General features: G+C 39.6%; 2 protein-coding genes across 2 annotated transcripts in view; both read left to right on the forward strand.

Annotated features, from left to right (window-relative positions):
* The window catches only part of LOC134653090 (pre-mRNA-processing-splicing factor 8), a 39,550-nt gene extending 30,643 nt beyond the window's left edge, over positions 1-8,907 (forward strand). The window contains exons 34-36 of the mRNA XM_063508386.1: positions 4,963-5,067; positions 6,816-7,095; positions 8,747-8,907. Of these exons, the coding sequence (XP_063364456.1) occupies positions 4,963-5,067; positions 6,816-7,095; positions 8,747-8,907 (546 nt within the window). The remainder of the gene's footprint in view (positions 1-4,962; positions 5,068-6,815; positions 7,096-8,746) is intronic.
* A 2,088-nt stretch (positions 8,908-10,995) lies between these two features.
* Positions 10,996-19,855, forward strand: LOC134653085 (G-protein coupled receptor Mth2-like). Its single transcript, XM_063508378.1, has 8 exons — positions 10,996-11,410; positions 11,911-12,106; positions 13,381-13,572; positions 14,039-14,117; positions 14,953-15,134; positions 15,747-15,900; positions 19,093-19,278; positions 19,689-19,855. The coding sequence occupies exons 1-8, from the start codon at positions 11,033-11,035 to the stop codon at positions 19,843-19,845; spliced, it is 1,524 nt and encodes a 507-aa protein (XP_063364448.1). The 5' UTR covers positions 10,996-11,032; the 3' UTR covers positions 19,846-19,855.
* Positions 19,856-21,449: the final 1,594 nt, after the last annotated feature.

Raw genomic sequence — 21,449 nt, forward strand, 5'->3', positions numbered from 1 at the left:
TTCAAAGTTTTGATAATTACTCGGCAAGTTATTATCAGATTTTTAAAAATGAGGTGTCCTATGAAAGCTGATAAAATTTAGAGTAAAACATGCATTGTAATTAAAAGTGTAATTTCATTAATTATTTTTTTATTTACAAAAATCCGAAAACATAATATTTGTCTTCTTTTTGTAACCCAAAAAACACAATGACAACGGCCACTTAGATGAAAATTGTGTCATATAAATGATTTAGGTACATTAATAAGCTATGCGTTACTTCTTGAATTTTGTGAATCGGATAATAAATAAGCAAGCTACGATGATTTTACCGCGGGCGCGGCGTATCTCGCGGTGCGCGCTCGGTTACTAATGGGCGCGGCCGCGACTGAGGACGCTGTCTGTATAGTGTAGGTAGATCAAAAACTACTTAATATTTTTAAACAAATGATATATCATATGAAACATATTTAAATAATCAATAAAACGTGGTTATAAACTTGTGATTGTTATCTAGTGTTTGTGTCGTAATAATCTTTGTTTTTATTATTACTTGGCTAAAATTACTTGTACACAGACTACACAGGTCTAAAAAGTCCACACTACATTGGTAATACGTAAAAACCTGTCTACTTACCTATTCCCAAGATGTCGGTATAACCACAACTGAATACTTAATGTTTGCGTTTGTTTTATCGTATTTTTCCTAAATTTTATGATTTTTATATGGCATAATGATGTTTGAGACTGTTTAAAAGTTTATTTTTACGAATGAGTGTCGATTGAATATGTTGTATTAGAGTCTGTGCAGAAAGAGAAGAGTCGTGAATTGTATGGGGCCCAATACATTCCACGACTCTTCTCTTTCCGCACATATTCTATATGCCAAGCAAGAAAAGGTAGCTAATCCAAGCAGGGCCGGATCTAGGGTTGAGCGAGTGGAGCGGCCGCTCTAGGCGCCGGATGGCAAGGGGGGCGCCAAAATGGCAAATGAGAAAAAAAAAAGTTTTAAAAGACGCGAGTGTGGCGGGGGCCCAAAATACGCTTGAAAACTTCAACGAAGGGCGCCAAAACCCGATTTCGCTCTACCCTGATCAAGGGCCGGCACTGAATCCAGGAAATGTGACAAAACAGTTTACGGCGTTTTGACGCAATAAGTTACTTGATTTGTCATCACAGGAGTTATTTGAGTGACTAGATGGTAAGTAAATGTTAAGCGTTGTACATAACTAAGTCTTCCGGCCGAGTCATATATAGTGCTTTTCTCAAAAATGGTGCAATAAATTATCTTAATAAAGGTGTATGTCCACTGCGCCGTATCATACCATGACCACAGTAGGATCGTGTCAGGCAAAAAAATATTCTTTGTACGAGGGGCGTTCAATATATAATGAGAATGAGATGTAAACTCTTTAAATATTAGGAAAGTAAATACTGGCCGGTAAAGCTAATCTACCTAGCTGATCGCCATGAAAAAAAAAACTAACTGTTTTTTGTTTAAAAAAAAATACGGCGATTTCTTTGCGATGCTATTGAGTACGTTAGCGAAAATGGAGAAAATTGAACTGCGCGCCGTTATCAAATACTTGTGTTTGAAAATTTTTTCTACGGACCAAGTCGATTTAGATTTACGGGACACTTTAAGGTCTAATGCTCCTCCGTATTCGACAGTCGCACGTTGGTGCGCCGAATTTAGACGTGGAAGAACATCGACCATGGATGACCCCCGCTCCGGACGCCCTACTACAGCAGTAACTGAAGAAATTGTGAAAAAAGTCGAAAACTTAGTTTTGGCGGATCGTCGTGTCACGGTTCGTTTTATTGCTGAAAATGTAAAGATTTCAACGGGGAGCGTGCATAATATTTTACATGAACGCTTGGGTATGAAAAAGGTATCAGCGCGTTGGGTACCCAGAATGCTTACTGACACGCAAAAACAAACTAGAGTCGAGATTTGTCAAGAAGGTTTGGACCTGATACAGCAAGACAGGGAACTTTTTTTGGCGCGATTTATAACAATGGACGAAACATGGCTCCATCATTACGGCCCTGAAACGAAACCGCAGTCTATGACATGGAAAAGGCCATCATCTCCAACTCCGAAGAAATTCAAGGTGGACCCATCTGCCGGTAAGGTCATGGGCTCTGTTTTTTGGGATGGTAAAGGGGTCGTAATGATTGAGTATCTCGAGCATGGAGCCACTATTACGGGCACTTTATATGCCAAACAAATAGCAACATTGCGCAATGAGATCCGTGAAAAACGGCGAGGTAAACTCTCGAAAATTGTGTTGTTCCATCAGGACAATGCACCGGCACACAAGTCCGCCGTTGCAATGGCTGCAATACGTGATGCTGGGTTCGATATCCTTAAGCATCCTCCGTATTCACCAGACCTCGCCCCTAGTGATTTCTACCTATTTCCGAGATTGAAGGAATACCTGAGAGGCAAGAAATTTGAAGACGACGACGCGGTAGTCGCTCCAGTACAGGATTTTTTAAGTACTCAAGATGAAACCTTTTTTAGAAATGGAATTTTAAGTTTAGAAAAAAGATATACTAAGTGTATTATGCTAAAAGGTGACTATGTCGAAAAATAAAATAATATTTAATAAAAGTTGTATATAACATACTCATTCTCACTTTTTATTGAACGCCCCTCGTATTAAAAAGTATGAGACTGCCCACTAGCCCGTTCCGTCATCGACCAGCACCGTTGCGTGCCATGCACGGACTTTCAAAAATTGTCGGCGATGATATTTTGCCGGTGCTGAAACGCTACGTGCATGGCATGCAACGTCGTTGCCAGAGCGGTGCGTGCATGCGGCGAAACGGTGAGCATACGGGTTATAACCGCGCGTATGGTGACCGTTCTAAGCCCATTATAAACACGTTATAAACGCGTTGCCGTAACTGTTGCTCGGTCTTGCCAGTATGATAACCATTCGCTCGCTCTTTCTGACGAGTCTAGCTTTCGCGAATAAAACGCGGGTACTAAGGGCATGAAACGCGGATGCTACGGGGATTATAGGCGGATGATACGCAGTTACTACGGTCACTAAATCCGTTATGTACGGATATGAAACAACGTGGACACGGTGTAGTGGGCATAGTAGTCCGTATCGCGTTACATTCCGTGCCTGATACGTTCACAGCACGGTCATGGTATGATACGGTGTAGTGGGCAGAGGCCTTAAATATAAGTAATAAAGATATTCTACAGAAGAAACGTTCTCACATAAATTTAATTAATTTGGTTCATATATTATTTTCGATACCTGTTACTAATTATAGTGAAGTGACTACTTTTTGTATTTTTATTGTTTGTTTAATTCTATGACCATTAGATGACAATCACCAGTTTATAACCACGTTTTATTGGTTATTTAAATATCTTTCATATGATATATCATTTGTTTAAAAATATTAAGTAGTTTTTGGTCTACCTACACTATACAGTACAGCAGTACATTAGTACCAGAGCGCGCGCCGCGAGATACGCCGCGCCCGCGGTAAAATCATCGTAGCTTGCTTATTTATTATCCGATTCACAAAATTCAAGAAGTAACGTATAGCTTATTAATGTACCTAAATGATTTATATGACACAATTTTCATCTAAGTGGCCGTTGTCATTGTGTTTTTTGGGCTACAAAAAGAAGACAAATGTTATGTTTTCGGATTTTTGTAAATAAAAAAATAATTAATGAAATTACACTTTTAGTTACAATGCATGTTTTATTCTAAATTTTATGAGCTTTCATAGGACACCTCATTTTTAAAAATCTGATAAGAACTTGCCGAGTAATTATCTAAACTTTGAAACCCGGGACCGCCATCTTTGTGACGTCACAGTTATCCCCTCCACAGTCTTAGAAAGTGACGAGTTCTCATTTCGTACTCAGTAAACTCTACCGAACACAACCATACCACTCGTCAGTAGTATACTGTCCAGTCACATCGATTAGTGTTGGAGGCCCCCTGGCCGCCTTACTATAACAAGACATCCGCGCCAGGCCACAAACATTTCGTCATATAAAGCTGTAGTACCACGAGTCCGTCTATCGGGTCGTCCGGCCTGGGAACGAAATCATAAAATACCCGATAGTCGGATTTTCGGCACTGTGTTAAAAGAAAACTGTCTGAACTTAGATTTACTTACACTTATTTTTCTCAAAAATGGACGGCAAAGTCGACGTTGCCGGTTAAAAAATAGGTCGCGAAGTGCGTAGTTTATGGTCATTCAAAAAATTAAAAAGTTAAAAACATTGCAGTCTCGATTTCGGGACTGCAATGTCGCATACAAATTCCATTATTTAACGAGTTCCAAACTTTTTAAAACTTTAAATGGCCATATCAAATAAAGGCATAGGTCCCTGAAACAGCCAAACAGATGATCAGCACTTATTATTATAAAGCCTATAACAGACTATCGCACCGCACCGCGACCTTGGAGCGTCGCACCCATAAGTGAGATCTCTTTCTCCCTCTCACTTATGGGTGAAACAGATATCTCTTTCTCGCTCTCACTTATGGGTGCGACGCTCCAAGGTCGTGGTGCGGTGCGATAGTCTGTTACAGGCTTAATGTTGGTACCGCGACTATTTAGGTGTCTCAAATAGGTTGGCGTATTTTGAGCAGAAAAATACACTTCTTTTTTTTTTAAAGGCGGCAAGCAAATTTTTTTAATGGTTGTATTTTTTTCTGTGAAAATTAGAACGTTGCTTCTGTAAGTTCTGTAAAATATTTCTATATCTTGCACCATTTTTGAGAAAAGCACTATATATGACTCGGCTGGAAGGCTACTTGCTGGCTTCGGATTCAATTAAACGGACTCCCAAGGTCGTCCGTTTAAAACGAATCCTCAGCCTGCAAGTAGCTACTTCCGAACCTCGACAATAATGTACTATTACGTGCTAACAGTGAGTTTTTCGATCACTTGCCTCACTTACTTGTAGTATATTGTATGCGTGTATCCCCGCAGGTGCACCTCCCTCGGCAGCTGCCGAAGCACCCCCAGCTGGGGCACCTGCAGCCGCTGGGCTGGATGCACACGCAGCCCAACGAACTGCCGCAGCTCTCGCCGCAGGTAACCACCACCTCAAGTACTGATAGTTCCGCTACTCGATGCTAGATGTAGACACTGAAATTAATAGTCTGAACGGATGTATGGAGTGAGCACTCTTGTCTTAATATATTTCTCTATGCTAATAGGGAATATTACGCAAAAGTCTGCGTACAGGGCGTCACTCCGACAACAAGTCACAATCTAAGGGTCTACCGCAAACGAGAGTCGACATTTTGTTATCTAACCTCTATCACTCTTGAATATTCAAACGATAAAGAGGCAGATAGCTGAGCTTCGATTTCGCGTTTCCCGGTAGGCTTTTTGTAAACAAACCGCCTTGATGTATCAATGTCATATTTGATTGTCTGTGAAAACTTGTCAAAAAACAGTTTAAGGTACAGTATGTACCTATACCTATAAGTTATTACTCTATGGTATACTTAAGTCACTCTGGCGGCAAAACATTGCAGTAATACTCCCTATTACTGTTATAGTTTCCTTCGACTGGGGTTTATTAATAAGTGCCAGACCTTTCATGTGCGGCGCGTCATCGTGAACCTTATCGGGATGCACGAAGGTTTGATATTGGCTGTAACCGATCGCGGTCAGTTGGTATCTTTGTACAGTCAGCAGCAGAAGTTGCTAAGCGTTCCAGGTGTTCAAAATGATCTTGACGCGACTTTATTGTTTAGAGAATAAGAGCGTGTCAAGGTAATTTTGAACACCTCGCCCGCTTAGCAACTTCTGCTGCTGACTGTATGCTTGTAAACTTCTTCATGCGTTGCGTATGATAAGTATGTTTCCAAGCATACAAATTTCAGGCTTCAGATTTAGTAAGGCATTGTATACGTTGCGTACGTGAGCTGTCCCTCTGACTCATTTATTTACCAGGAATGCATTATCAAAGCCCTATATAATATTGTAAATACCCCGCGAGTCGTAATATGTATATTTTAATTATTAGTAACTTGCGGTGATTAATTTCTCATTGCTTTACCCAGTTATTTTGAACGCTACATTATCCTTAAATGATTTCAATATAAAGTTTCCTACTTGCAATCCAGTCTTCACCATCAATAACAATTAAATTATTTAACAAATAATAAATAATTTGTAATCAATCTTACACAGATCGATCCATATGCTTTTATTAAGATTTGAAATAAGTCCGCAAAAGTAAGCCTGCGGTACTAAATCATAGATGCTGAAAAATTAGAATTTAAAAGGGATACCTACGTATTTGTAACATACGATAAATAATGATATTATACTAATAATGCAAGCTGAGATGACCTAGGTAAAATATTCAATAGTTGGCTGTTGGAATGTCAACTTTAATTCTGTAATTAAATATTGACAGACTGCTTGGAAAACTGGCCCAAGAAGATAATATTATTCTACAAAAATGAGCGGTAGAGAGTAAATTTTCAAAACCCTATCATGCGGTAGTCTGCAACTTAATGTGTGTCATTTAAACTTACAAATACAAATAATTTATTATCATAAAAGAGTTGTATACATGTACAGAAAAATATCTACCAAACTCCAAACTAGGCTGAGCCTGTATCTTGGAAGTCTGCGAGAGCGATTGACAACAATATTCAAATTTTTAGGTACAGCGCTTAATACTAAAAGTAATTACTACAGTACAAGCTATAGGATACAAAGTCACTAAGAGGACTAATCAAGCTATTCATATTCATGCTATACAATTTTGAGTAATTGAGACTTCAATGTTTTCAATATAAAAACGGCCGTTTATTTAATAGGACATCACGACACACGCCAAAATAATGTCAGAAAACCCGTCCTGGGACGGCGAGAAGACCATCGTCATAACGTGCTCGTTCACGCCCGGGTCTTGCTCGCTCACGGCCTACAAGCTGACGCCGTCAGGCTACGAGTGGGGCGCGCGCAACACGGACCGCGGCAACAACCCCAAGGGCTACCTGCCCAGCCACTACGAGCGCGTGCAGATGCTGCTCTCTGACCGCTTCCTCGGCTACTTCATGGTGCCCTCGCAGGGAAGCTGGAACTACAACTTCATGGGTGAGTGACCGACTGTATACAGAGTAGCGAGGGGAGTAGGCAGAGACTGTGTTCCCTGCATACTTCCGATACCACTGGTCGAGTGTGTGGCAGGGGCACAGACAAGACATCCTCTAGACTGAAAATAGTAACGCTACCCCCTCTGCCACTCATACGGTAGTTTTACTCCATCTTCGAGTCAATCCCGTGCCGTGATTGGTCCGTGTCTTTGAACGGACCAATCACGGCACGGGATTCGCTCACCTCGTCCCCCCGCACTCCCGTATTTTTGGCAGCATCGGTTTCATGAAATAATTGCTCTAAACTCAGTCTAGAGAATTCCTAGTCTATGGGCAGGGGTATTTCGTCCAAATTTGACAGTGAGTTAAATCATAAACACCTAGATATAACTGAATGTGTTTTAAGAAACTAATCATTGATTACGGCAAAAGAAAAAGCTACAGTAATACATTTTATTTTCAAAATAGTATAGTTTGTTTCTACCTACAACAAGCCGACCAACGAAGTTCTCGAATCAATTTACGTATTAAAATTAGAATCTAGACATATCTTCAACAGGATAAATAATTAATAAATCTATAGTTTATTATTTCTAACATAATTTCCGTTTTGATGCTAAATAGGAAAACCACTTAAATTATTATCAATATTAGCTAACTATGTTTAACTCATTATTAATGAGTCATTAATTGTTTGTCTATAGATTACATTTTATCTGTCCTATCCCAATGGCTCAAATATGTGTCGTAATTATAATTAAGGCGTCGAGAGGTCGTGGGATCGGAGAGGTATTATAAAAGAATCAATACCTAGGAAATCAGTTACACTCTGTCCCTTTTCCTATTTTGAATTGCAATTTCGTTTTTTAATTCTTTACTTACAGGGTATTTTAGCTTTTCCGCATCTTAAGATATAAACATACTTTATCCTAGACTTATATCGACCGGGATATGAACTGTGAACAAGATGCATGTAACTGCGTCGAAATATCGGGAGCTCGAAAACAATACAAAAGGTAATCACGGTTCATATCCCTGTCGATATAAGACTAGTGAAACTTACAGTGAATCATTCAAAACTGTTACTTTATCCTACTTTGGTAAATACTCGTGTAGGACATAATAGTTGGTATAGCTGGTCAACCAAATCTTGTCAGTAAAAAAACCGGCCAAGTGCGAGTCGGACTCGCGCACGGAGGGTTCCGCACCATCAACAAAAAATAGAACAAAACAAGCAAAAAAACGGTCACCCATCCAAGTACTGACCCCGCCCGACGTTGCTTAACTTCGGTCAAAAATCACGTTTGTTGTATGGGAGCCCCACTTAAATCTTTATTTTATTCTGTTTTTAGTATTTGTTGTTATAGCGGCAACAGAAATACATCATCTGTGAAAATTTCAACTGTCTAGCTATCACGGTTCGTGAGATACAGCCTGGTGACAGACGGACGGACGGACGGACGGACGGACGGACAGCGGAGTCTTAGTAATAGGGTCCCGTTTTTACCCTTTGGGTACGGAACCCTAAAAAGGCGCGAAATTCAAATTTTCTATGGGACGATACCCCTTCGCGCCTACATTTTTCAAATTTGCCGCCTTTTCCTACTGTCCAAGATCCGGTTGACCGAGTATATAATGATGTACGTTTCCAGGCGTGCGGCACGAGCCGAACATGAAGTACGGCGTGCAGCTGGGCAACCCGCGCGAGTTCTACCACGAGGTGCACCGGCCCGCGCACTTCATGAACTTCGCCGCCATGGAGGACCAGGCCGCGCCGCTGCTCGCCGCCGACCGCGAGGACCACTTCGCCTGAACCGCATATACCCATTACAACTACTCCATGGATGGAACAATAGTTATTTGTACAACAAGAGATCAAAGTTTGATATTTCCTCGAGTGCTTATTTTGAGTCCCGTGCAAGCGAATGATTCTATAATCTCGCTACGCTCGTGAATCTAATTTAGAATCTTGAGCGTAGTAAGGGACTCAAAAGCGCACGAGATGTAAATAACTTTGATCTCGTGTAGTACACAACATTTTTCACCTCAGCAGTGAGAACATATTAGAAAACCCGAAAAATGTATTCCTTCTTCATCACTTACAGATTCACTCATGTTTTCTTAAGATATACCAACAATTAAATTTTCACCTCAGCAGCTCGAACAAGGGTACTTTGCTACTTAAAAACAGTGAGCAAAATCGCATTTTGCTCACTGGGTGAGCAAAGTCGCATTTTCCTCATTTTATCTCACTCAGTGAGCAAAATGCGATTTTGCTCACTGTTTTTAAGTAGAAATGTACCCTTGTTCGAGCTGCTGAGGTGAAATAGTTATTTGTACAACAAGAGATCAAAGTTTGATATTTCTTCGAGTGCTTATTTTGAGTCCCGTGCAAGCGAAAGATTCTATACTAGATTCACGAGCTTAGCGAGTGAATCTAATTTAGAATCTTGAGCGTAGTCAGGGACTCAAAAGCGCACGAGATGTAAATAACTTTGATCTCGTGTAGTTCACAAAACTTTTCACCTCAGCAGTGAGAACATATTAGAGAACCCGAAAAATGTATTCCTTCTTCATCACTTACCTCTATTCACTCATGCTTTCTTAAGATATACCAACAATTAAGTTTTCACCTCAGCAGCTCGAACAAGGGTACTTTGCTACTTAAAAACAGTGAGCAAAATCGCATTTTGCTCACTGGGTGAGCAAAGTCGCATTTTGCTCATTTTATCTCTGTTTTTAAGTAGAAATGTACCCTTGTTCGAGCTGCTGAGGTGAAATAGTTATTTACGATACAAGTGCGGAAAAGAGGAATATCGAAACGAGTGGCGATAAAAAATAATATGCGAATTACCTATTCGCACGTGTATCGCACGTTTTACAGTACATATGGCACTTTAAACTTTCGACATACGCACGGAAAGTACTCTTTCCCGCACTAGTTCGGGAAAGTAGCACCATATGTACTGTAAAAGAACATGTCGGTATTTGTGGCATAATAAACAGCTAGTGAATTACCCGGAACATACATTGTATAACGTGGACGAATGATGTTGACTTGTAAGCATTTTGTTAATAAGGATAATAAATTGAATAATTTCGTAATTAATGATTTTTATTTATCCATTACACTTGATCGTACTTACCTACCTACCTACTAGTACTAGATGAGTAATTTTATACAGCAAAGTGTATTCATTGTCTGCTTGAATTTAATAAGTACAATAATACTGTGACGTTCATGACGATGCCTATTAAGGGTAAGACAGAATTTACAGTTCAAACTAGTAAAAATAAAATCTGCTAAATTTAGGCTAGTCTTGTGGAAAGCAAAAACACTCTTATGTTGAAGTGGTACAACCCGTTCAAAAAACGACTCTAATCTCTAATACTTCATAGATTATATTTGAGATACCTATTCGGGTCAACATCATAAATGAGTTTAGCCCCTTTCCTTCCCTATCTTCCTCTTTCTTGCTAACGTGAGAATGTAATTCAAACTATCAAAAAACCAAATCTCATCAGTTTTTGAAGAATAAAAAAGCCTTTATGAGCTGGTGTGGTAAACAAAGTCTAAGCTTTCTAGCATTAACTGTCAGCTAATCCGCGGACGGACATGGGAACACTAACACTAAGGCAAAGAGTAGTATAATATATATATGCACTAAGGGCTCCTAAACTGTCATTCAATAAAACTTGCTAACTACGTAAACAAACCGCCATACTAAAATTGACACTGAATGTCAATTTACTAGTAACTTTTGTTTACATAGTTAGCAAGTTCTATTGCACTTTAGTTGATGATATTATCTTAATGCGGCGGTTAAAGCTAAAGTCGCCTTAATATATTTACCTCCTTTGCTTTACTTACTGATATTTGAGTGTTGTTAATTACTAATAAGTGTGAGTGTTGACCGCGCGTGTGCCAGGCTTCCACCATGGCTGGCAAACCTTTGCTCCTCGGGCTAGCCTTAGGCCTTTGGTGTTTACAAATAAGTATCGCGACTTCAAGTCAGACCTGCAAATCAAGTGACTGTTTATTAAAATGTTGTCCTTCGAAACAAATCATGCGCGTTACCTACGATGAAGACGATAACGAAATCCGTGAATGTGTCGATATTCATATATTAGCTAAAGATGGCGTTCGAAACCCTGATGATTATTCTGATACTAGTGTTTATAATAAAGATATTGAAAGTAAAATTGTGAAAACGAATAAACGTGTACGTGACTTTAATCTCATATATGCCGCCAATTTCACTAATGGTGACCAATGTTTTTCGTTTAATAGCATCAGTGATACCTATCTTTTAGAGGTAAGATGAATATTTTTTTTGTTCCCACTAATAAAAACATACCGTTCGTACACTTTGCCTAGATCATTCATCGGCAGACGCAATCGCGGGCAGAAACTAGATACTTATAAGGATCATCAGGTACTCTTACAGCTCTTACTCGATAACGATTATTCAAAACAAAGATGTCTGTGTTGATTATTATCGCACTGCAGATAAATACCGGGGCGCTCGGGGCAGTCTCCCGTCAACATAGTCCCTAATGAATTAACTAAACAAAACCAAGAAGCGTTCAAAATAAGTGAAGTAAAACTATTACCCACCTATTAAAAGTCCATCGCGCCAAAAATCTGCATGACGGCTCCTGTGCTGCCCCCTATAGTTCATGCACGCTTCCTATAGGCATCACCTTGTAGCAATAAATTATATGTTCAATTGTTTTGAATATCAGTTGAGGACTGATTATTGTTACCTATCTTCATTTGTTATAAGTTTCCTTGTTGAGTAAATGCCGTTTTCAGAATGGCAAATGGACTATGCGGCGTCGGAACTACTGGCACCAATGGTCCATGTTCGAGCCGGGCCAGTTTTGTGTCGAGAACGAGGTGTCCATGTTTGATGGCAAGCTTGAATCCACCACGCCGACTCCGTTGGTCTGTCTCGCGCGGCCTTCTGAACCACCGCCTTCGAACCGACGAGCGCTAACCAGTGCTTACGGTATGCCATTTTATAAATTAAATAGTAACCGTAGGTACCACAATTCTAGTTTGTCAAAAGACTGTCTCATTTCAAACAGAGAGAATCATACATGAATCATACTATCTTTGCCTTACACTAGTAGGTACTAGCCAGCTAGCACCCAAAAGAAAAGGATGAGTAGGTAGGTACCTATAGTTTGTTTCGTTCTTATTTACTGACAAATTTGGTTTGATCAACTGTAGGAATTAAGCTTCTTCTGACAAATACGTACTTTGTCAGTTTCATTCTTGATAAACAAAATATTTTTGACTGTAGGGTACATTTATTTGAAAATCATAGACGATTGTAACAAGAGTTTCTACATATTTTGTCCCTGCGTTAACTGATAGAAAAAGTCCTCACACATTAACATAAATTCGCTATTTCTTACGTGCAAAGTTAAAATAGGGTAACAAAGAATAAATACCAAAGGAACAATATTTTTGATGTCATCAACTCGCTCATTGTATATTCGAGACGTTAGTTTTTCGCGGTAGGAGGGCCTCTGATTTGTATTATATATAACTTACACGGAAAAAATAGTCACTGTAACGTTCTGTGGCATACTCCACTACCGTGTCAAATCAGTCATGATTCATGAAATAATTTGTTATGTCAATGAAATGAAATGAAAATCTTTATTTACAGGCATCTATTGGCCCATAGATAAATACCTTAAAACTAGCATACAAATTCTTATAAAATATACCTTAAGACTAAAAACACACAATTATGGCTGCAATGCAGTTCGCAACCCCGCAGTGTAATGCCGGAACCACACTTCGCTATGCGTTATTTGTTATGCGACTACGCTGTATTCGCTCAAATATTTGTTATGTGAGCGAACAACAAACACGGCATCCACACTTCGTGCCGGTGTGCCAAACTTGGTGCCGGTGTGCCAAACATATGTGGTGCGTTTTGACTTTGAAAAGCGTAAGCGAGTGAATGAGTGAACGAAGTGTGGGCAGTCGAGACGCATATTCGGCTTATTCGTGTCCTTTGAAGTGTGTCAAAAAACCGACAGGTGGACGGATAGGCGTATTTGCTATTCGCGCTTATGCGTTATGCGGGCAAATATAACAAATATAGACGAATGAACCCTCCACACTTCGTCGTATGCGGCCGAATAACGCGCATAACAAATAACGCATAGCGAAGTGTGGTTCCGGCATCAGGGAGCCGGCCGCGGAACCGACACTCTTCGGCCAAAACGCCTCCTTGGTGAAGGTCAATGAACTGTCATGTTCTAGGCCTGCTGGTGTCCTGTGTGTTCCTGTTGCTGGTGCTGGCGGTGTACGCGCTGCTTCCAGAGCTGCGCAACCTGGCCGGCCTGATACTGATGGCCTGCATGGCGACATACTTCGCTTTCTTCTTCATAAGAATCATACACGTGTTCGGGAACGAGAGCGAAGTGTTGTTGACGAACGGCTGTGTTGCATTAAGTATGTTGAAGTGAAAACTTTTTTAGCGGCGCTGGGCACTTTTTGAGGTGGGGAAAAAATGTTAAACTCGCGAGAGCGTAAGACGCAAGACGTAAGATGTCATTCAGTTTTCACTTTTGCCGGCACTCCCGGAGTGCAACCCGTTGTTTTTTTTTACGAAGTACTTTGTCGAACAGCTTAATCGTAGTATCTTGAGCTTATTCAAAATGCCAGGCCTACATTAATTAGTTTTTGCATAATTATGCATATGAATAAGTAGTTAAAGCTTTATAGGTAGGTTAGGCTGGTATTCCACCTGTCCAATTTCTTTTTCCAATGTTATTGCGTCTCATTCTCTTCATTAAGCAAAATGTGAGACATTGGATATAGAAATGGGATAGGTAGGTGGAACTCCATACCACCCTTAGGAACATCAATTGAGTGTCAAGAGGCTTGAACCAGGGTTAATGTTATTTTTTTGTTTCAGCAATAATATTCCATTATATGACGATATCGACTTTCTGTTGGATGAATGTTATGTCTTTTGACATCTGGTGGACGTTTAGGTACCTATAACATATTTATTTGTATATCTTTTATACAGCGTATTATTAATCAGTAATTATCTAAAAATGTTATGTTATGAGACTTGGAACCCGTCATTTTTAACCAAGATTCCTGTAACACTGATTTAAACTTTCACGATTTTTACACATTATTAAATTGTACAACGGGACTTAATCGCGTATCTAAGTAAGTTTTAAGATTTACCTCCGACGTTTCGAGGACGGCGTTGCCCCCGTGGTCTCGGAGAAGACTCAAAGACCACGTGGTGGTGGTGGTGGTGGTGGTTTTCCGAGACCACGGGGACAACGCCGTCCTCGAAACGTCGGAGGTAAATCTTAAAACTTAGATACGCGATCAAGTCCCGTTGTACAATTTAACAAGATTCCTGTATCTCGGTAACTGTACTTATTAAGTTATCTACGCAATATTTTTCCATTTTTGGGTCCTGTACACTAGAATTACAACAACAACTAAGGTAAACGTACTAGTGCTCGACATGCTAATGCCCAATAGATGACACCCTGCTGTCACCTCTATTGACAACGACTTAAGTTTGAAGATGACATGTAGGTACTAGGATCGCGTCGAGCACCAGGACGTTTACCTTACCTACCTAATACAGTATTATTTATAATATTTAAAACCTTCGCGTTTTGAACACATATTAGCATTTATAGACCAGTTTATTTATAGTTCAGTTAGCCGCGACCATGACCAGTGAAACCTGTGTCGAAACGTCGGTATATAAAGGTAATTGAATAAATTTCGCGTTAGACTCGTCTATAAATGTGAGCTAACAGTATTATTTGTGTTAAACTTAGTACTTGTTTTCAGACGCGTCCGTAAAGCAAAGACACATCGTCGCGGCATAATGTACAAGTTCCGTTGGTACTGCGCGTACGCATGGGGCCTGCCAGTGCTGGCCACGCTATTTGTCATCATCGTTGACCAACTGGACCTGAGCCAGACACCTAACTTCGTGCAACCGCACCTGTTCAGCATGTGCTACTTTGATCGTAATTATTTTTGCTTGTATTAAATGTTTATTGTATACTAGCGACCACTTGAATCACTCTCAAAAACCGCATCAAAATCCGTAGTTTTAAAGATCTAAGTGTAAGGCCTGAGTGGACGCTCGAAGCGGAGCGTTCGGCGGGGCGTGCAGCGTGGCGTCGGGCTCACAAGTAATTTGAGCAGCGTGTACTAAGGCCGCTCCTATACGCTTGCATTTGTTTAACATGCACGCCGCACGCCCCGCCCCGCTGCACGCCCGACTCGAGCGTCCACTCAGGCCTTACACTAAGCATACGTATGTATGCTTCGCGCTGTCTGTCTGTACGTATGTACAGACAGACAGCGGGAAGCGACTTCGCACGCTTAGCAACTTTTGCTGCTGACTGTACTGCCTGGGGCCAACATTTTACATTTATTTAGACTTAGAAGCGCAAAGAAAAGACGCTTAGCACAAGGACTTTCGTACACTGCCCGAATGTTTGTATCTCTATCGCACGCGCATAATTATATTGTTATCTCGCTTGCATAGTGTCATTGACCGCCGTCATCATGGGCGGGACAATATAATTGAGCGGCTTTCTTTAGTTACTGAATTTCAGCTGTTTTGTTTTCAGCGGATACTCACTTGCTGTACGTCAGTATACCACTTTTGATTCTGATCTGCGTCAACCTGATACTGTTTGTGATGTCTGCGTACAACATCTGGGAGATCAAACGAGGCATCGACAAATACAAGGATAGTGCGAGCAACCAGAACAACGAATACAGGTATATGTAGCTCACTTTATTAGTCGATTAGCGCCAATAGGCTACATGATAAATTTTCATTTATGGTATCAATCAATCAGGTTTGTTTTTAGGATCAAATGTCTCTATGGGACCTATTGCATTAAAGCAATACAAAAGTCAGAAATGATAGTCAAAGTCCGACAGTCGTACTTCACTTGCGAAACGCCCCGAACAAATCGCTATGTGAACGTGACGTCAAGGTCACTGAGAGCGCATCTTGAAGTATGAACAAAACAAGAAAAATGCAATTTTGTCGGTGAAATATTGCGTTTATGTATATAGTTGCTATACAATCTTTTTTTGGGTAAAATGTGAGGAATCGAATGGTATCCTTACTTATTTCGATTTTGGAAATTAAAAAAAACTTAAATTGTGAAACTTTTAGGTGCTGTATTTTTGTATCATTTCCATATATTTTTTTTTAATTTCCACAATTTTGAGATTAATTGCTCATTTGCCATGTATTTTACTAGATTGTGTTATAAAATTCAACATGTGTCATCATCCCTATTGTACCTACTTGGGTACATCTGGCGGTCTAGCATGAGTTGCGTTCTCGCGCGCGACTGCATACTTGAAGTCGCGCAAGATGTATGGAGTCGCGCGCGAGAATGCAACTCATGCTAGACCGCCTGGGATACGGTGTTAGATTCGATTTACTACTGTAAAGGATAACTCATCATTAGACCGGGCCGTGTCCGGGCCGGAGCTTCATAGCAAAGTAAGCGCCGGAAGCTCTTGCCCGGTCTAATGTGAGTCATCCTTTCCTCTACTTGACAGCATAAAAAATGGAGGGTTCCAAAAAGTGGATGTGGGCGTTAATGGGTTAGATCGGGAAACAAACTAGGTACATAAATCTGGGTGGAAAAGCAACACTTAAGTTGATTTTTAGGCGCTTCCTACCGAGCTTCGCGGTGCTCCCAGATTTTTGCTTATAAGTGTTAATTATATTAATTGGATTTCTTTTAACTGTGTACACGTATTCAGTTCCTCTAAATTTAGGTTTCGGTTTTTGATAATTCGATTCGAAACCAGATTCCCTTTGGGAGCGTAGGTTCGTATCCTACCGGCTGCGCCATGTAATAGGGTAGGTGCGTTAGTTTTCGTCCAGCTCTAGTTTTCGTCCACTTGACGAAATTTGAATATAAACCTACATTCTGCACTAATTTGGACTTATTGCAATCCTTAATATCGAAACAATATATCTATCTACATAAAAATTATGTTTCGCAAGTAGCAAATTAATATCAAAAATATTTGCTAATATGTCAAGTGGACGAAAACTAGAGCATGGAGGGAAACTAGCACAATGACCTAATAGGATTTAGGATTAACAACAACCATGTCTAGTTTGGTCTAAGTATAATATATTATTTTTTCTATAATCATAGACACGAAAACATAAGTCATAGACAAACTAAACATAGGTAGTATAGTGTGTCAAAGGTCTGTTTGATTTCAAACATAGACAGAGAGAATCATACTATCTTTGTCTTACACAAGTACTAGCACCCAAAAGAAAAGGACGAGTATAGTTTTTTTTGTTCCTATTTACTGACAAGATTTGGTTGACCCAGTATACTCAACAAGTTAACAGAATGGTGTTTTAAATCAAACCGTAGGAAAATCAAAAGAACGAGCACTTCCAGTGGAGAAGATATAAAATCATCAATTTTGTCACCTGCAAAGTTAGTGGAAAAAATAAATCATGATGAAATTAGCATTTTTTACTCGTAAGTAATTAAAATTCACTCAAGCAAATGAAAACGCGTCAAGTTGTATGTAAATTAACACAGAAAATGATCCGTTTTCATTACTCTAGAGTGACCAAATATCAACTCAATACCGTAAAACGGGGTGAATAGACACGATTTTCAACTTCAAGGACGATTTTCACCAATAATCCAAATGATAAAAGTAATAATTTTGAGATTATTATTTGAGTCTTGCTTAGTTCTTCAATTCTATATACGTATTTTTAATTTCAACCCGCTTATTTTAGAGAAAATAAAGAAAAACTACCCGATTTCGACATATCCGTAAGACGGGGTCGATAGACACGTCATATGGGTGATTAGAAAAAACAGTCAGGGCTGTCACAAACTTCAAATCGGTTTTTATTACGATAAAAGTAAATAAATAAACTGACTTCCAGTAAATCACTTATGAGAATTGTATGTAAAAAATAAACTTAGCTTACACTAGAAGCGTATTCTTTAAGTACCTACCTATTATTTAAGAAGCAGTGATAAAGATTCATATCATAATACATAAAATAAAAATGAACAGGTATGATAAAATATCATAAAAAAATGTTCAAACTCAAAACTCATATTAAATACCAAAATACATGAAACATTACTCAATTGTATACTTTTTAGTATTGTACAATTTAAAAAAATGGAGAAAATACATTTTGACAACCCTAGCATACATATTTCCATCCACCCCCATTCATTACTCTTCACCCCTCAGTCGTGTCTTTTCACCCCATATGACGTGTCTGTTGACCCCATATGGCGTGTCTCCTCACCCTGTTGTCGTGTCTATTCACCCCGTTGGGAAGCAAAAACGGTTATGATTTGTTTCTTGCACATTTATCTTTAATTAATAAGGAAAATCGGCGTTATCTTTCATTATTTAAACACTAGAAGAACTGGTTTATTTAATACACTATAAATAACACAAAAAAATTGTGCTACACATCTCAGTTATGCGTATTAACGTCTCGCGATTTTCAGCCCCTTGTTACCCTCAGGATTCTATTGAAATCACAATGGAAATACTCGCCCATAACCTAAGCCTAAGCTAACAATTACAGTTAGCAAAACTACAGGGTAGCAGGGTTAACGTGGGTACCACATTAGATAATCCATTACGAAAATATCTGGTAGTCTCTGAGGAAGAACATAATTGGCTATTTTCCTACTAGTCAAATCAGCTTCTTTTTTAGAACTGTCAAAACGATGAAAACGTGTGTAGTGACGTCACGGTCAACTCTCTTACTTTTTATATTTCAATTCAATTTATTAAATAGAAATCGTATTTAAAAATAACTGCCATCTATGTTTTTCTAATAATTATCTGGTGCTTTATTTCATGCACGGTGCGAAATAATTTATTTTAAGTAGAGGAAAGTACCCAATCGAAGGAAAAAAAATGGTTTTTCAGGTTTTGGGTGTACTTGAGGCTATCACTTCTGATGGGCGTGTCGTGGATACTGGAGGTGATAGGCAACCTGGTGCACACCGAGTCCACGGTGTGGGTCATCTCGGACCTCTACAACGCGCTCATCGGACTATTCATTTTCCTGCTATTCGCTTGTAAAAAGAAAATCTTCCTTCGGTTATGCGACAGGTAAATATTTTGAAACGACACGCGTTCTCTTGTTTCTTTGAAAACAGTGTTAAATTATAGTTCAAATGAAGTTCGCATTAACTTTAGCGGTGATTATGAATATGAATAATATTCAATTATTTAAGCACAACAACTAAAATTTATGTTCCGCCCATCAGACTATGAAAAAAAAATCTAATTTGAATGTGATGAATTATGTTTAAACATTCAAAGCAAAAATAATTTTCTTTGAATACTTCGCGAAATTAAGGCACTGCCACAAGTGCCGATGAATATCCGCCACACCACTAAATTTGTATTTCTAATTTATTCATATTCATAATACCCTGTGCAGCTGTAGTAGCGATTATTCTTACTGATTTTAACCAATTTCAATTCTTTGGCTCATTACAGTTTTTGTTCCCATAAAGGTTCTCGATCAACAACAAGTTTGTAGAGTACGTGCGCGCGCGCACTCACGACACGCGCGCCGCCGACGCGCACGCCAGCCATCACACTGACAGCAGCGACGTCGAACACTGGACGCCGTCGTACAAGGACATTAAATACAAAGCAGAGCAGATATAAAGCTGGAAACTGCGATATAACCGCGAATATCGATCCGCTTAACCTTGGGGCCTTAGTGTAAGGCCTGAGTAGACGCTCGAAGCGGAGCGTTCGGCGGGGCGTGCAGCGTGGCGTCGGGGTCAGGAGTAATGTGAGCAGCGTGCACTAAGGCCGCTCCTATACGCTTGCATTTGTTTAACATGCACGCCGCACGCCCCGCCCCGCTGCACGCCCAACTCGAGCGTCCACTCAGGCCTTACACTACTGGTTCAGAGTTGCAGAGCACAGTGGAGAAGGCTGGCGGATGCCTATGTTAATTTTCATTAAATAGAGTTTTATATTGTTGATACCTACTATTGTTAACGCATTGAGAGCTCACCTACCTCTCCTAGGTAGAGGAGGAATCACTGACTCCCGAGTCAGTCAGTCAGAGGGAGGCAGAGGCTCAACCCCACTACCTAAATGTGTTACAAATGTGTTACAATTTCTCTAAGATTCCCACGTTACAGGCTGAGCCTAGTGTGGGGATCACTGTACTGTCTCTTATGGAAATAAATAATTTTTATTTTTTTATTTTATGTGCGATCATAAGTTTGTTTCATTACAATCCACTGATAAATTATCATCTAATGCCAATTTCATTCCTTTCCTTTACCTTCTCAGCCCATTTCATTTACCAGCGCGTAGTTCATTATACCACTAGTCTTATTAAATGAAAAGTAATAAGGTTTCGAATGTGTCTTTGTTACCAGTGGCGGATTTGCAGTCTTTGCCGCCCTAGGCTCCAGGCCTTGTAGCCGCCCCTTTCTCAGCATCAGCATCACCCATCATATTGACTACATTTAGGTCAGGCGACGAAAAGGGTAGAGGGAAATGCTTGGGACACATTTTAACTTAGTAACTCTATTTGGACTCGTTAGGAGGTGAACATATCAAAAGTCCCCTTGAGCGGGGGTAGGAGGGTTTGGTTGAAGGTCCCATTTTTCGGGTTTTTGCTTATTATATCTCAGTAACTATGCGTCCTTGTGACAAATTCATTATACAAAATCAAAGCTAATTAAATTTGCTACAAGTTTTATACAGTCGAGTTTTTCGATAGGTATTTTGTTTAGTTTTTGAGAAATCCGCTCTGTAATTTTGCATTAAATTTCCTTCAATACATAATATGTAAATATTTACGGTACAACTAAGATTACGATACGAACCTATAAGATTTTAACAGTGTATTCCTGTAGGGCTAAGATGGTCGGTTTTTTATGATATTCAGATATTATAGGTTTCTTCTATGGTAAGTAAATTGACGAGCAGAGTCGGGTGAGGAGTTAGTGGAAGTTAAACACCTTATGTGTGATAGTATAAGAACATTCTGAACGTTTATTCTCTAAATGCCTATTGTTTTATACACGTTAGGTTGCGCTGACACAAGCAATATGCGTTTATGTCGCAGTAAACCAAAGCGTTACTGCTAAACACGGAAAGTGGACATTTGCCACATTACACCTCCCCCGAAATTTCCTCTCACCGCCGGGGTGGCAGAAAAAAAAAATTAAACGCAGGTTACTTGTTTACAATTTTTTCTGAAATTTAATAAAAAAAAAATGTTAATAAATTGTATAGGTAGGTAT

The sequence above is a fragment of the Cydia amplana genome, chromosome 12 (genome assembly GCF_948474715.1).
Source record: "Cydia amplana chromosome 12, ilCydAmpl1.1, whole genome shotgun sequence".
NCBI lineage: Eukaryota > Metazoa > Arthropoda > Insecta > Lepidoptera > Tortricidae > Cydia > Cydia amplana.